A 16,285-nucleotide genomic window follows, 5' to 3' on the forward strand; every position below is an offset into this window, starting at 1 on the left:
TTTACTAACACTAACTAGAGGTTTATTAACACTAACTAGATGTTTACTAACACTAACTAGAGGTTTATTAACACTAACTAGATGTTTATTAAACACTAACTAGAGGTTTACTAAACACTAACTAGAGGTTTATTAAACACTAACTAGAGGTTTACTAACACTAACTAGAGGTTTATTAAACACTAACTAGAGGTTTACTAACACTAACTAGAGGTTTATTAACACTAACTAGATGTTTACTAACACTAACTAGAGGTTTATTAACACTAACTAGATGTTTATTAAACACTAACTAGAGGTTTACTAAACACTAACTAGAGGTTTATTAAACACTAACTAGAGGTTTATTAAACACTAACTAGAGGTTTATTAACACTAACTAGAGGTTTATTAAACACTAACTAGAGGTTTATTAACACTAACTAGATGTTTATTAAACACTAACTAGAGGTTTACTAAACACTAACTAGAGGTTTATTAACACTAACTAGAGGTTTATTAAACACTAACTAGAGGTTTACTGAACACTAACTAGAGGCTTTACTAACACTAACTAGAGGTTTACTAAAGACTAACTAGAGGTTTACTAACACTAACTAGAGGTTTACTAACACTAACTAGAGGTTTACTGACACTAACTAGAGGTTTACTAACACTAACTAGAGGTTTACTGACACTAACTAGAGGTTTACTAACACTAACTAGAGGTTTACTGATACTAACTAGAGGTTTACTAACACTAACTAGAGGTTTACTAAACACTAACTAGAGGTTTACTGAACACTAACTAGAGGCTTTACTAACACTAACTAGAGGTTTACTAAAGACTAACTAGAGGTTTACTAACACTAACTAGAGGTTTACTAACACTAACTAGAGGTTTACTGACACTAACTAGAGGTTTACTAACACTAACTAGAGGTTTACTAAACACTAACTAGAGGTTTACTAACACTAACTAGAGGTTTACTGACACTAACTAGAGGTTTACTAACACTAACTAGAGGTTTACTGATACTAACTAGAGGTTTACTAACACTAACTAGAGGTTTACTAACACTAACTAGAGGTTTATTAACACTAACTAGAGGTTTACTAAACACTAACTAGAGGTTTACTAACACTAACTAGAGGTTTAATAAACACTAACTAGAGGTTTATTAAACACTAACTAGAGGTTTAACTAAACACTAACTAGAGGTTTACTAACACTAACTAGAGGTTTACTAACACTAACTAGAGGTTAATGAACACTAACTAGAGGTTTACTAACACTAACTAGAGGTTAATGAACACTAACTAGAGGTTTACTGACACTAACTAGAGGTTTATTAAACACTAACTAGAGGTTTACTAAACACTAACTAGAGGTTTACTAACACTAACTAGAGGTTTACTAAACACTAACTAGAGGTTAATGAACACTAACTAGAGGTTTACTAACACTAACTAGAGGTTTACTAACACTAACTAGAGGTTAATGAACACTAACTAGAGGTTTACTGACACTAACTAGAGGTTTATTAAACACTAACTAGAGGTTTACTAAACACTAACTAGAGGTTTAATAAACACTAACTAGAGGTTTACTAAACACTAACTAGAGGTTTACTAAACACTAACTAGAGGTTTACTAAACACTAACTAGAGGTTTACTAAACACTAACTAGAGGTTTACTAACACTAACTAGAGGTTTACTAAACACTAACTAGAGGTTTACTAAACACTAACTAGAGGTTTACTAACACTAACTAGAGGTTAAACACTAACTAGAGGTTAACTAACACTAACTAGAGGTTTACTAAACACTAACTAGAGGTTTACTAACACTAACTAGAGGTTTACTAACACTAACTAGAGGTTTACTGACACTAACTAGAGGTTTACTAAACACTAACTAGAGGTTTACTAACACTAACTAGAGGTTTACTAAACACTAACTAGAGGTTTACTAAACACTAACTAGAGGTTTACTAAACACTAACTAGAGGTTTACTGAACACTAACTAGAGGTTTATTAAACACTAACTAGAGGTTTACTAAACACTAACTAGAGGTTTACTAAACACTAACTAGAGGTTTACTGAACACTAACTAGAGGTTTATTAAACACTAACTAGAGGTTTACTGACACTAACTAGAGGTTTACTAACACTAACTAGAGGTTTACTAAACACTAACTAGAGGTTTACTGAACACTAACTAGAGGTTTACTAAACACTAACTAGAGGTTTACTAAACACTAACTAGAGGTTTACTAAACACTAACTAGAGGTTTACTAAACACTAACTAGAGGTTTATTAAACACTAACTAGAGGTTTACTAACACTAACTAGAGGTTTACTAACACTAACTAGAGGTTTACTAACACTAACTAGAGGTTTACTAAACACTAACTAGAGGTTTACTAACACTAACTAGAGGTTTACTAAACACTAACTAGAGGTTAAACACTAACTAGAGGTTTACTAAACACTAACTAGAGGTTTACTAAACACTAACTAGATGTTTACTAACACTAACTAGATGTTTACTAACACTAACTAGAGGTTTACTGAACACTAACTAGAGGTTTATTAAACACTAACTAGAGGTTTACTGAACACTAACTAGAGGTTTACTAAACACTAACTAGAAGTTTATTAAACACTAACTAGAGGTTTACTGAACACTAACTAGAGGTTTACTAAACACTAACTAGAGGTTTATTAAACACTAACTAGAGGTTTACTGAACACTAACTAGAGGTTTACTAACACTAACTAGAGGTTTACTAACACTAACTAGAGGTTTATTAACACTAACTAGAAGTTTATTAAACACTAACTAGAGGTTTACTGAACACTAACTAGAGGTTTACTAACACTAACTAGAGGTTTACTAACACTAACTAGAGGTTTATTAACACTAACTAGAGGTTTACTAAACACTAACTAGAGGTTTACTAAACACTAACTAGAGGTTTACTAACACTAACTAGAGGTTTACTGACACTAACTAGAGGTTTACTAAACACTAACTAGAGGTTTACTAAACACTAACTAGAGGTTTACTAACACTAACTAGAGGTTTACTAACACTAACTAGAGGTTTACTAACACTAACTAGAGGTTTACTAAACACTAACTAGAGTTTTACTAACACTAACTAGAGGTTTACTAACACTAACTAGAGGTTTACTAACACTAACTAGAGGTTTACTAACACTAACTAGAGGTTTACTAAACACTAACTAGAGGTTTACTAAACACTAACTACAGGTTTACTAACACTAACTAGAGGTTTACTAACACTAACTAGAGGTTTATTAAACACTAACTAGAGGTTTACTAACACTAACTAGAGGTGAACTAACACTAACTAGAGGTTTACTATCACTAACTAGAGGTTTACTAACACTAACTAGAGGTGAACTAACACTAACTACAGGTTTACTAAACACTAACTAGATGTTTACTAAACACTAACTAGAGGTTTACTAACACTAACTAAAGGTTTACTAACACTAACTAGAGGTTTACTAAACACTAACTACAGGTTTACTAACACTAACTAGAGGTTTACTAACACTAACTAGAGGTTTACTAAACACTAACTAGAGGTTTACTAACACTAACTAGAGGTTTACTAACACTAACTAGAGGTTTACTAACACTAACTAGAGGTTTACTAAACACTAACTAGATGTTTACTAACACTATCTAGATGTTTACTAAACACTAACTAGAGGTTTACTAACACTAACTAGAGGTTTACTAACACTAACTAGAGGTTTACTAAACACTAACTAGATGTTTACTAACACTAACTAGATGTTTACTAACACTAACTAGAGGTTTACTAACACTAACTAGAGGTTTACTGAACACTAACTAAAGTTTACACTAACTAGAGGTTTACTAACACTAACTAGAGGTTTACTAAACACTAACTAGAGGTTTACTATCACTAACTAGAGGTTTATTAACACTAACTAGAAGTTTATTAAACACTAACTAGAGGTTTACTGAACACTAACTAGAGGTTTACTAAACACTAACTAGAGGTTTATTAAACACTAACTAGAGGTTTACTGAACACTAACTAGAGGTTTACTAACACTAACTAGAGGTTTACTAACACTAACTAGAGGTTTATTAACACTAACTAGAGGTTTACTAAACACTAACTAGAGGTTTACTAAACACTAACTAGAGGTTTACTAACACTAACTAGAGGTTTACTGACACTAACTAGAGGTTTACTAAACACTAACTAGAGGTTTACTAAACACTAACTAGAGGTTTACTAACACTAACTAGAGGTTTACTAACACTAACTAGAGGTTTACTAACACTAACTAGAGGTTTACTAACACTAACTAGAGGTTTACTAAACACTAACTAGAGTTTTACTAACACTAACTAGAGGTTTACTAACACTAACTAGAGGTTTACTAACACTAACTAGAGGTTTACTAAACACTAACTAGAGGTTTACTAAACACTAACTAGAGGTTTACTAAACACTAACTACAGGTTTACTAACACTAACTAGAGGTTTACTAACACTAACTAGAGGTTTATTAAACACTAACTAGAGGTTTACTAACACTAACTAGAGGTGAACTAACACTAACTAGAGGTTTACTATCACTAACTAGAGGTTTACTAACACTAACTAGAGGTGAACTAACACTAACTACAGGTTTACTAAACACTAACTAGATGTTTACTAAACACTAACTAGAGGTTTACTAACACTAACTAAAGGTTTACTAACACTAACTAGAGGTTTACTAACACTAACTAGAGGTTTACTAACACTAACTAGAGGTTTACTAACACTAACTAGAGGTTTACTAAAGACTAACTAGAGGTTTACTAACACTAACTAGAGGTTTACTGAACACTAACTAAAGTTTACACTAACTAGAGGTTTACTAACACTAACTAGAGGTTTACTAAACACTAACTAGAGGTTTACTAAACACTAACTAGAGGTTTAATAACACTAACTAGTGGTTTACTAAACACTAACTAGAGATTTACTAAACACTAACTAGTGGTTTACTAAACACTAACTAGAGGTTTACTGAACACTAACTAGAGGTTTACTAAACACTAACTAGAGGTTTACTGAACACTAACTAAAGTTTACACTAACTAGAGGTTTACTAACACTAACTAGAGGTTTACTAAACACTAACTAGAGGTTTACTATCACTAACTAGAGGTTTACTAACACTAACTAGAGGTGAACTAACACTAACTACAGGTTTACTAAACACTAACTAGATGTTTACTAAACACTAACTAGATGTTTACTAACACTAACTAAAGGTTTACTAACACTAACTAGAGGTTTACTAACACTAACTAGAGGTTTACTAACACTAACTAGAGGTTTACTAACACTAACTAGATGTTTACTAACACTAACTAAAGTTTACACTAACTAGAGGTTTACTAAACACTAACTAGAGGTTTATTAAACACTAACTAAAGGTATTACTAAACACTAACTAGAGGTTTACTAACACTAACTAAAGTTTACACTAACTAGAGGTTTACTAAACACTAACTAGAGGTTTATTAAACACTAACTAAAGGTATTACTAAACACTAACTAGAGGTTTACTGAACACTAACTAAAGTTTACACTAACTAGAGGTTTACTAACACTACCTACAGGTACTACTAAACACTAAACTAACTAGTGAACCTCCAGTCCTTGACGTCCCTGAGACCTGCCCGAAGTTTAGCTAACGGTTCTGTTTCATCTTCATAGACAAATACAGCTGCGTATCATCAGCGTATAAATTAACATTGCTCTCGTGGTTCTGGACATTTCTTCCTCCTTTCGGGTCTGGATTCTCCTGTGTTTCTGGTCTCAGGAGACCGGAATGAAATCACCTGGTTTTCACAGGAGTTTTCAGTTAAAATTCCATCAGCCTCCATGCCGCCCCTCCCCCACAGGGCTGTGGGTGGGGGGGTCGGGGGTTTGAGTGGGTGGGGGGTCGGGGTTTGAGTGAGCTCCAAGAGACGAGCTGCTGGAGACGCCATCAAAAGCTGAACATCTGCTCCATTCCTTCCAACCATCCAACCACAAAATGAGTCACGCTGACTGTAATTATGATGATTGTTTAGTCCTTGAGCAAGAACACCCCACCCCCCTCTTCCAATTACGTTGTTTTTTTGCATCTGCTTGATTTTGATTATTTCTTGTGCATTTCTTCTAGCAAAATAAGACAATAAGATGAGATTGTGGGTCTCAATATTAAACAAATACAATCTCAGATTAACCACATGACTCCCCTGAATCCCTGAACTCTCCTAAATGCCTAGACTTGCCGGTATCTCTAGACTTGCCTGTGTCCCTGGACTCTCCTGAATCCCTGGACTCTCCTTAATCCCTAGACTTGCCTGAATCCCTTGACTTGCCTGTATTTCTAGACTTGCCTCTGTCCCTGGACTCTCTAGAATCCCTAGAATTGCTTGTATTCCTAGACTTGCCTGAATCCCTAGACTTGCCTGTATCCCTAGACTTGCCTCTGTCCCTGGACTTGCCTGTATCCCTAGACTTGCCTGTATCTCTAGACTTGCCTCTGTCCCTGGACTCTCCTAAATCCCTAGACTTGCCTGAATCCCTAGACTTGCCTGTATCTCTAGACTTGCCTGAATCCCTGGACTCTCCTAAATCCCTAGACTTGCCTAAATCCCTAGACTTGCCTGTATCCCTAGACTTGCCTGTATCTCTAGACTTGCCTCTGTCCCTGGACTCTCCTGAACCCCTGGACATGCCTGAATCCCTGGACTTGCCCATATTTCTAGACTTGCCTGTGTCCCTGCACTCTCTAGAATCCCTAGACTTGCCTGTGTCCCTGCACTCTCTAGAATCCCTAGACTTGCCTGAATCCCTAGACTTGCCTGTATCTCTAGACTTGCCTGAATCCCTAGACTTGTCTGAATCCCTAGACTTGCCTGAATCCCTAGACTGGCCTGTATCTCTAGACTTGCCTGAATCCCTAGACTTGCCTGTATCTCTAGACTTGCCTGAATCCCTAGACTTGCCTGAATCCCTAGACTCTCCTAAATCCCTAGACTTGCCTGAATCCCTAGACTTGCCTGAATCCCTAGACTTGCCTGAATCCCTAGACTTGCCTGAATCCCTAGACTTGCCTCTGTCCCTGGACTCTCTAGAATCCCTAGAATTGCTTGTATTCCTAGACTTGCCTGAATCCCTAGACTTGCCTGAATCCCTAGACTTGCCTCTGTCCCTGGACTCTCTAGAATCCCTAGAATTGCTTGTATTCCTAGACTTGCCTGAATCCCTAGACTTGCCTGTATCCCTAGACTTGCCTCTGTCCCTGGACTCTCCTGTATCTCTAGACTTGCCTGAATCCATGGACTCTCCTAAATCCCTAGACTTGCCTGAATCCCTAGACTTGCCTGAATCCCTAGACGTGCCTGTATTTCTAGACTTGCCTGTATCCCTAGACTTGCCTCTGTCCCTGGACTTGCCTGTATCTCTGCCTGGACTCTCCTAAATCCCTGGACTCCCCTGAATCCCTAGACCTGGCTGGCTTCATGGACCCAGTGCCTGGGGAAGCACTGAATGAAACCTTTCAGTTAGAAATATTCCTCTGCATGACCCTTTTCTTAGAACTGCACTTTTATGCTCATATGCAATGTCGTTCACTGCTGCTTGGTTTCTCACTAATTTTAGTGTGGTTATTAATAATTTAATTAAGTGTGGTATTGAGTCTGATATCTGTTGCTGTCTGTATGTGTTGATTGTATGGGTTTTTATACGCTATGCATGTATTTGATGCATAAAACAAATGTCCCTAGTGGACATTAAAGTATAACTCAAAGACTTAAAATAAAACTATTGTTTCTTCCTGTCTCATTTTTGAAAACAAAACCGTCTGGGTCCTACTCAGCGAATCCTTGACTGTACATCCATACATTTACATATAATTGTATTATTTATCAATGCTGATCTTTTGTCATTCAGTATGAATGAGACATTATGAACAGGAATCTTGAAAACAGGTCTCACTTGAAAAAGGTAGTGTTAAAATTTAGATTTTTGTTTGTAATAATTGCTAAGGGGTTAGTTAGTTGTTCTGGGTCTTTGGAGAGATCCAGAGAGACAACTTCTGTTGTAATAGACCAGGGGTCACCAATCCTGGTCCTCGAGGGCCGGTGTCCTGCATGTTTTAGATGTTTCCCTGCTTTAACACACTTGATTCTAATTAATCATCGTCATCAGCTTGTCATTGAGGTCTGCACAATTCTATTAACGACACAGTCACTTTTATCACGGTGCAATGAAGCAGCGGAACATGTAAAACATGCAGGACACCGGCCCTCGAGGACCAGGATTGGTGACCCCTGTAATAGACGCTATATAAATAAAATTGAATTGAATTGAATTAATACTAGTTGAGGTCTCTGGATTTCCAGACCCAGTTTCTGTTTTGTGGCTGTCGATACGCTTTATTCTGCTGTCCATCTACATGCCAACACTGAACATGCAGAACATCTGTAGACGTCTCATTGACCCCTCTGCCCTCTGTCGGTCTCCCACAGCCCCGCTGGTGGACTCCAGCCCCCGACACAGCAGCTCAGCCATGCTCATGCTGCTGTCCGTGGTGTTCCTGGGCCTCGCCGTCTTCCTCATCTACAAGTTTAAAAGGTGCTCACAGCCCTGCAGATGTTTGTTAGGAAGTGCTTTACAGATTAAACTAGATGTTGGGTCAGTTACATCATATCCATCTACATTCATTCATACGTTATTCTTAACGCACGACAAATATCCTCTCAAGGCACTTCTACTATACAGTTCAACTTGCAACAACAACTTGGTGTCACTTACACTTGTTTGAAATAAAAACATTCATTCATTCATAGAACTAATTCCAAATTCATCCAACAAGGCCAATAAAATAACGTCAATAATTGTTTCTTCACGAAAGAAACAACTGATTAAATCCAAACTTTTCTGGATCCAATTCATCATCCTGATCAATCACCAGGCGACTGTGGACATAAAACAGGGGTCGGCAACCCAAAATGTTGAAAGAGCCATAAAACACAAAAAACAATATGTCTGGAGCCGCAAAAAAAAAAAAAAAAAAAAAAAAATATATATATATATATATATATATATATATATATATATATATATATATATATATACTGTCAGAGGACAAACACAGATACAAGCTACGACGTCACGTAACCACAGCTGCCCTTGTATCATGTTTGGTCCAGTTCCATCATGTTTGGTCCAATTAGATCATGTTTGGTCCAGTTACATCATGTTTGGACCAGTTACATCATGTTTGGTCCAGTTACATCATGTTTGGACCAGTTACATCATGTTTGGTCCAATTAGATCATGTTTGGTCCAGTTGCATCATGTTTGGACCAGTTACATCATGTTTGGTCCAATTAGATCATGTTTGGTCCAGTTGCATCATGTTTGGACCAGTTACATCATGTCTGGTCCAGTTAGATCATGTTTGGTCCAGTTACACCATGTTTGGTCCAGTTACATCATGTTTGGTCCAGTTACATCATGTTTGGACCAGTTACAGCATGTTTGGTCCAATTAGATCATGTTTGGTCCAGTTAGATCATGTTTGGACCAGTTACATCATGTTTCGACCAGTTAGATCATGTTTGGTCCAGTTACATCATGTTTGGTCCAGTTACATCATGTTTGGACCAGTTACAGCATGTTTGGTCCAATTAGATCATGTTTGGTCCAGTTAGATCATGTTTGGACCAGTTACATCATGTTTCGACCAGTTAGATCATGTTTGGTCCAGTTACATAATCTTTGGTCCAGTTACATCATGTTTGGACCAGTTGCATCATGTCTGGTCCAGTTAGATCATGTTTGGACCAGTTACATCATGTTTGGTCCAGTTAGATCATGTTTGGACCAGTTACATCATGTTTGGTCCAGTTAGATCATGTTTGGACCAGTTAGATCATGTTTGGACCAGTTACATCATGTTTGGTCCAGTTACATCATGTTTGGTCCAGTTACATCTTGTTTGGTCCAGTTACATCTTGTTTGGTCCAGTTACATCATGTTTGGTCCAGTTACATCATGTTTGGACCAGTTACATCATGTTTGGTCCAGTTACATCATGTTTGGTCCAGTTACAGCATGTTTGGTCCAGTTAGATCATGTTTGGTCCAGTTAGATCATGTTTGGACCAGTTAGATCATGTTTGGTCCAGTTACATCATGTTTGGTCCAGTTAGATCGTGTTTGGTCCAGTTAGATCATGTTTGGTCCAGTTACATCATGTTTGGACCAGTTACATCATGTTTGGTCCAGTTACAGCATGTTTGGTCCAGTTAGATCATGTTTGGACCAGTTAGATCATGTTTGGTCCAGTTACATCATGTTTGGACCAGTTACATCATGTTTGGACCAGTTACATCATGTTTGGTCCAGTTAGATCATGTTTGGTCCAGTTACATCATGTTTGGTCCAGTTACATCATGTTTGGTCCAGTTAGATCATGTTTGGACCAGTTAGATCATGTTTGGTCCAGTTAGATCATGTTTGGACCAGTTAGATCATGTTTGGACCAGTTAGATCATGTTTGGACCAGTTACATCATGTTTGGTCCAGTTAGATCATGTTTGGTCCAGTTACATCATGTTTGGTCCAGTTACATCATGTTTGGTCCAGTTAGATCATGTTTGGACCAGTTAGATCATGTTTGGTCCAGTTAGATCATGTTTGGACCAGTTAGATCATGTTTGGACCAGTTAGATCATGTTTGGACCAGTTACATCATGTTTGGTCCAGTTAGATCATGTTTGGTCCAGTTACAGCATGTTTGGTCCAGTTAGATCATGTTTGGACCAGTTACATCATGTTTGGACCAGTTACAGCATGTTTGGTCCAGTTAGATCATGTTTGGTCCAGTTAGATCATGTTTGGACCAGTTAGATCATGTTTGGTCCAGTTAGATCATGTTTGGACCAGTTAGATCATGTTTGGACCAGTTACATCATGTTTGGACCAGTTAGATCATGTTTGGACCAGTTACAGCATGTTTGGACCAGTTAGATCATGTTTGGACCAGTTACAGCATGTTTGGACCAGTTACAGCATGTTTGGACCAGTTAGATCATGTCTGGACCAGTTAGATCATGTTTGGACCAGTTACAGCATGTTTGGACCAGTTAGATCATATTTGGTCCAGTTCCATCATGTTTGGACCAGTTACATCATTATTCGTTCCAGTCACATCATGTTAAATGTTTTGCTGGTTTTTCTCCAAGTACTAGAGCGTGATTTTGGTTTACACGAACCATTAATAAAGAGGAAACAACCGTCAAATGGTCTAAAGTGCCCATTTTGTGCCTCAGATCTATTTGCTGAATAAATAATTCACAGTCCAAATGAATCTGATGAACAGTTGGCGGGAACTGAAACGCTGTCATTAATTATGGATGTACAGTTTATTCCATCAATGTAAAAAGATGCATTCTTCAAAGCTCAGAATGGACCCGGGGGACCTGTCGATAGCTAGAGTAACCAGACCAATCTGGAGCAAACTGGTAGCTATCTCAGATGTAATGTACGTTGAGAGACCACCAGCGTTCCCGTCAACCTCACGGGAATAAACGACTGAATCAGGAGACAGAACCGCCAATCACACTGTTCTAAACGGAGGCTCTTATTCTGTAAACCCCTCAGAAAAATCCCCTGGATTAACATTTACGCCGAGGTGAACCAGGAGAAGGAGCAGGAGATGATCGGCTCGGTGGGCCAGGGAGACACCACACCCAAAATCACCCTGAGTGAGTTCGCCACCACCAAAGAGCTGCTGGAGAAGGAGCTGGACGCCCGAGTCAAGAGTAGGTCCCACTTCCTCCTTCACCTAAATGAATGAATGAATGAATGAATGAATGAATGAATGAATGAATGAATGAATGAATGAATGAATGAATGAATGAATGAATGAATGAATGAATGAATGAATGAATGAAGTTTATTCAATCATGACAACACAAAAACAACACAACACCAAAAAAACATTGTTCAATTCAATTCAATTCAATTTTATTTATATGGTGTCTAATACAACAAAGGTTGTCTCCAGGATCTTTCCAGAGATCCAGAACATGAACCTCCAAGCAACTATTACATAAACAATGGCAGGTAAAAACTCCCCTAGTGGGAGAAAAACCTTAAGCCAAACAGTGGCAAGGAAAAACTCCCCTTTAGGAGGGAAGAAACCTTGAGCAGGACCAGGATCATAAGGGGGGACCCTCCTGCCGAAGGCCAGACTGGTGGGTCAGGGACGGCAGCAGCACAGCAGGCAGGTGGAAGCAGCAGCGGGATGACCGGGGGTGGGGACCGCAGGCCAGCATGCAGCTCCCGAAGCTCCGGCCCAATCAGCAAGCCCCAGGTTAGGTTCAGGGTCGGGGAAAGGTTGAAAAGGGGCAGGGCCAGGGAGAGGAGTCTTGAGGGACGAACCTTCTCCCCCGCCCAAAAGGGGCCGTTACCCTGCCGCCCTCACTCCCACACTGCAGGATCCAGTGTTTTGCATTAATTGTGCACAGCATTGACATTTCACACAAAACCAATAATCATGTTTTGAACAATGACTGAAAAGGCAGAAGCAAACTGCTTATAAAAGCCTATCCTATATTATCAACTTTCTTCTTTTTGGCTCCCAACCTCCAGAAAAGCAAAGGGACAATAGAAAAGCAAAGAAACAACAGAAAAGCAAAGGAACATTAACAGATAGTCAACTGCACTTGTAAGCTTCAAAAATAGCTTTACAAACCATTTTCTTAAAAACCAAAAGAGAATGACATGTTTTTAAATTTATGTTGGCATCATTCCAGAATTTAACTCCAGTAATGGAGACACGTCTGTTGTGCCACAAGTAGGGGACGCTGTTCCAGTTATCAAGACTTATTAATCATTGTATTCAACATTTATTAATAATTAATAAAGTAGACTATTTATCAAATTGAATTATCAAAATGATTTAATCCTCGGGGCATGAATAAATCCTGATGGCACACTACGTTAAAACATAAAACCATCAACTAACAAGAAAAATAACAACAATAAAAATGAAACATTAACTGCATGAATGGAAAAGAGATCAAAACAATAAACACGTGATACAAAACGATCATCTATGCTTCAAAACAACGTGGCTGCAGGTCGCCCTGTGGTATTTAAAGATGGCGGCGCCCTCGTCACGCCACGTGCAATCAGACGGGACGACCAACACGGCATTTAAACCATGAATAACTGGCGGAAAATGGCGCCAGAAAATAAACTAACACAATAATAATAATGCCGGTAGTTGCCGGCGTTACACAATAATACGAACAGTAACTTCATTAAACACAAATTTCGCTCCGAACCGCTCTAGATTAAACTGATCGCCCAGGACCATAAAACCTCACGCTTCCTCTAGGTCCGGTCGGGAAGCTGCGGGTTCTGCCGGGGGTGATCAGGTTTCTGCCGGGGTTTTCCCGGTATGGGAGAGCTTCGTTGCAGCTCGGCTCCACCATGCGGCTCAGTTCCTCTGTCCGGCGGGGATCCCACCGGCAGACCGCTCCTGCAGGATCCTCCGGGAGCAGCAGCCGCTCGGTTCTCTCTCCTGTTCCTACTTTGAAAAGAAAAGACAGTCTTGCAGCGTGCAACAGCCGGGTAGATCTCTCCGGATCTACAGAGCCTCTTGACGCGGCCTCCAGGTGCGGGACAGTCCACTGTCATCACCGAGGCGCGGGCGCAAGGACGCGGGAGGATCTAGCTCTCGGGCTGATGTGGATGCGCTTCCGGAGGATCGGACCCTCCTGGGAAAAGAAGCTCAAACAGAGAAAAGTTATTAGGAGAGAGCCGGAGCCACAGCGGATCTCCAGGCCAAGCTGGAGCGAGGGGATGCAGAGAGCATGGAAGCCGGCAGCAGAGCAGCGCTCCGGGGAGAGTTTTTGGGGGGAGACACAGAGATTTTGTGCTCTAAGCTAAGTGATAGCCCTGGACATTGCTCCCTCTACCAACCCCGGGAGGGCCCTGCACTGAGCTCAGGTCTCCTCCTTAACCTGAGGAGCAGCAGCATCTTTTCACCAGACAGGGTTGGGTTTCTCCGGCCGAACGTAGCGCGTGGAAGGATCACGTTATTCCCCACCCCATCTGTTCCCCAGTTGGCCAGAGGGGGCATGTATAGCCCAGGGGCCTCATTTAAAATGGAGTGCGTAGAATTCATACTAAAAGTGCACGTACTCTCAAAAGCCGAAAATGCCGGGCGCAAAAAAAAATCCGGATCAATAAAACCATGTGCACGCAGACTTCCACGCAGTCCAGCTGGAAGGTTGCGTAGCTGAATCCCCCGCTCCGTTATCAGCACTATTTTATTATAAGTCTGATAAATGTTGTGATATGTGATGACATTATTAAGAGTATGACATGAATCTGGCTTCATTTCAACACCTCACAGCCTGCGTCGCCAGTTCCCCGTGTCTTAAGTAAATTCTTACGGGAGGGTCCTGCTTGCCGTAAAGATACGCAGATTTTTCGGTTAGTTTTTTCTTTTTAGATCCGAGACTTTGCGTAGAAGGTGGCTTCCGCAACTTTCAGGCGCTTTTTCTGCGCAAGCAAGCTTTATAGATGAGGCCCCAGGACTGCTGCATGTTTTTGTGAGGGTAGCTCACACTAGCTACCCAAGGGAACACGGGGAGAACATGCAAACTCCACACAGAAAGATCCTTTCGCCAACCCCACCCAGGGTGTAGTGCTGAAGTCATGGGGGAACTAACACGCACTTCAGCGCCCACAGCGTCCCCCGGTTGGGAATCAAACCCAGGACCTTCTTGCTGTGAGACGGCCGCACTACCTGCTGCGCCACCGTGCCCCCTTAGCATTTCCTCCCTTTGATGAAATATCCACTTAGCAAGTATTGCAAAGTTAGCCTGTTGTCGTGTTTTTTACTGAAATATAACCAGACTTTCGTACGTCTGCATCACTTGTGCGCCATGTTTACTATCGAGTGAGACGACTGCACTACCTGCTGCGCCACCGTGCACCCATAGTTTCCCAAGGTGGCCATTTTAGGAGGCACATTAAAGCCGATTTCGGGTTGAACCGGCTTTATATACCAGATAAAACAGGAAGTAACAAACCATAACACATGGTCCACATTTAAATGCATTAGACTAATCTGAAGGTCTTTGTTCTTGTTTCGTTCTTTTTCTCCGTGCCTGAGCTCAGGAGGAGTCGGCAACGCCTGCGAGACCCGGGAGATCCCCAACTGCACCAGCGTGTAACCCGACCCCGGCGTGCAACCGGGCACCCGCGGGTAACCGGGCACCCGCGGGTAACCGGGCACCCGCGGGCGATGAGCAAACGGAGACGCGGCGGCTCTCTCCATTTTGTAATTATCACCAGGACTGATGTGAATAGTTTTCTAAAAAGACGTTGTTTCTACGGAGTTTAAACATCTCTGTGATCCCAGTTCTGTGGACGTAAAAACGCTGCAACAACAACCTTCACCTGCCAGTCAAAGGTCTGGACTGGAGGAGTTCTGTATCATAATATCCGGAGAAGTTTGTAAAATCAGCTCTGCATCTGTGTCTGAAATGTACCATACGATCTTCTGTTCTGCTCTTTGTATATAATCTTATTTCTAAGTGCTTGTGGTCTCCATGGCAACAGCAGGAGACTGACGACGGTCTTCTGCAGAAAGAAAGTGTGTGAAAAAGCTCCGTAAAGACTCCATTCTGCTTCGCCGACTTCGTCCTCGACTTGTGCATGTTCTTACCGAGGACTCTTGTGTCGTAGATAAGAAAAGTGTTGTAAATAGTGTTTTTTTTTTGTAAAAGCTTTCAGTCAACAAGCCGGTTCATTCTGCCGTCGGTTTCCACGGTTACGGAAACGTTTATCTGTACGAGCAGGAAGATCCGTAGCAACGTTTGAGAGGTTTCTCTCTGCAGATAAAACGAGTGTCAACGAGGAGCAGATCAAGTCTGAAACAAATAGGGAAGGAAGGAAGGAAGGAAGGAAGGAAGGAAGGAAGGAAGGAAGGAAGGAAGGAAGGAAGGAAGGAAGGAAGGAAGGAGGGAAGGAAGGAAGGAAGGAAGGAAGGAAGGAAGGAAGGAAGGAAGGAAGGAAGGAAGGAAGGAAGGAAGGAAGGAAGGAAGAAGGGAGAAAGGGGAGGGAAAAGGCAAAGAAGGTAATAAAGGAACGAATGATGAAAGGGAGGTAGGAAGAAAAAGGAGTAAAGGAGGGTAAAAAAGGAGG

The 16,285-nt window shown here is 40.4% G+C and overlaps 1 protein-coding gene across 1 annotated transcript in view; it reads left to right on the forward strand.

The window, feature by feature from the left end:
• The window catches only part of LOC133451750 (VPS10 domain-containing receptor SorCS3-like), a 252,459-nt gene extending 236,438 nt beyond the window's left edge, over positions 1-16,021 (forward strand). Inside the window, exons 25-27 of the mRNA XM_061730891.1 lie at positions 8,579-8,684; positions 11,720-11,880; positions 15,257-16,021. Coding sequence (XP_061586875.1) covers positions 8,579-8,684; positions 11,720-11,880; positions 15,257-15,312 — 323 coding nt within the window. The 3' untranslated portion in view covers positions 15,313-16,021. The remainder of the gene's footprint in view (positions 1-8,578; positions 8,685-11,719; positions 11,881-15,256) is intronic.
• The last annotated feature ends 264 nt before the right edge of the window (positions 16,022-16,285 follow it).

This window comes from Cololabis saira, chromosome 10 (assembly GCF_033807715.1).
Source record: "Cololabis saira isolate AMF1-May2022 chromosome 10, fColSai1.1, whole genome shotgun sequence".
Taxonomy (NCBI): domain Eukaryota; kingdom Metazoa; phylum Chordata; class Actinopteri; order Beloniformes; family Belonidae; genus Cololabis; species Cololabis saira.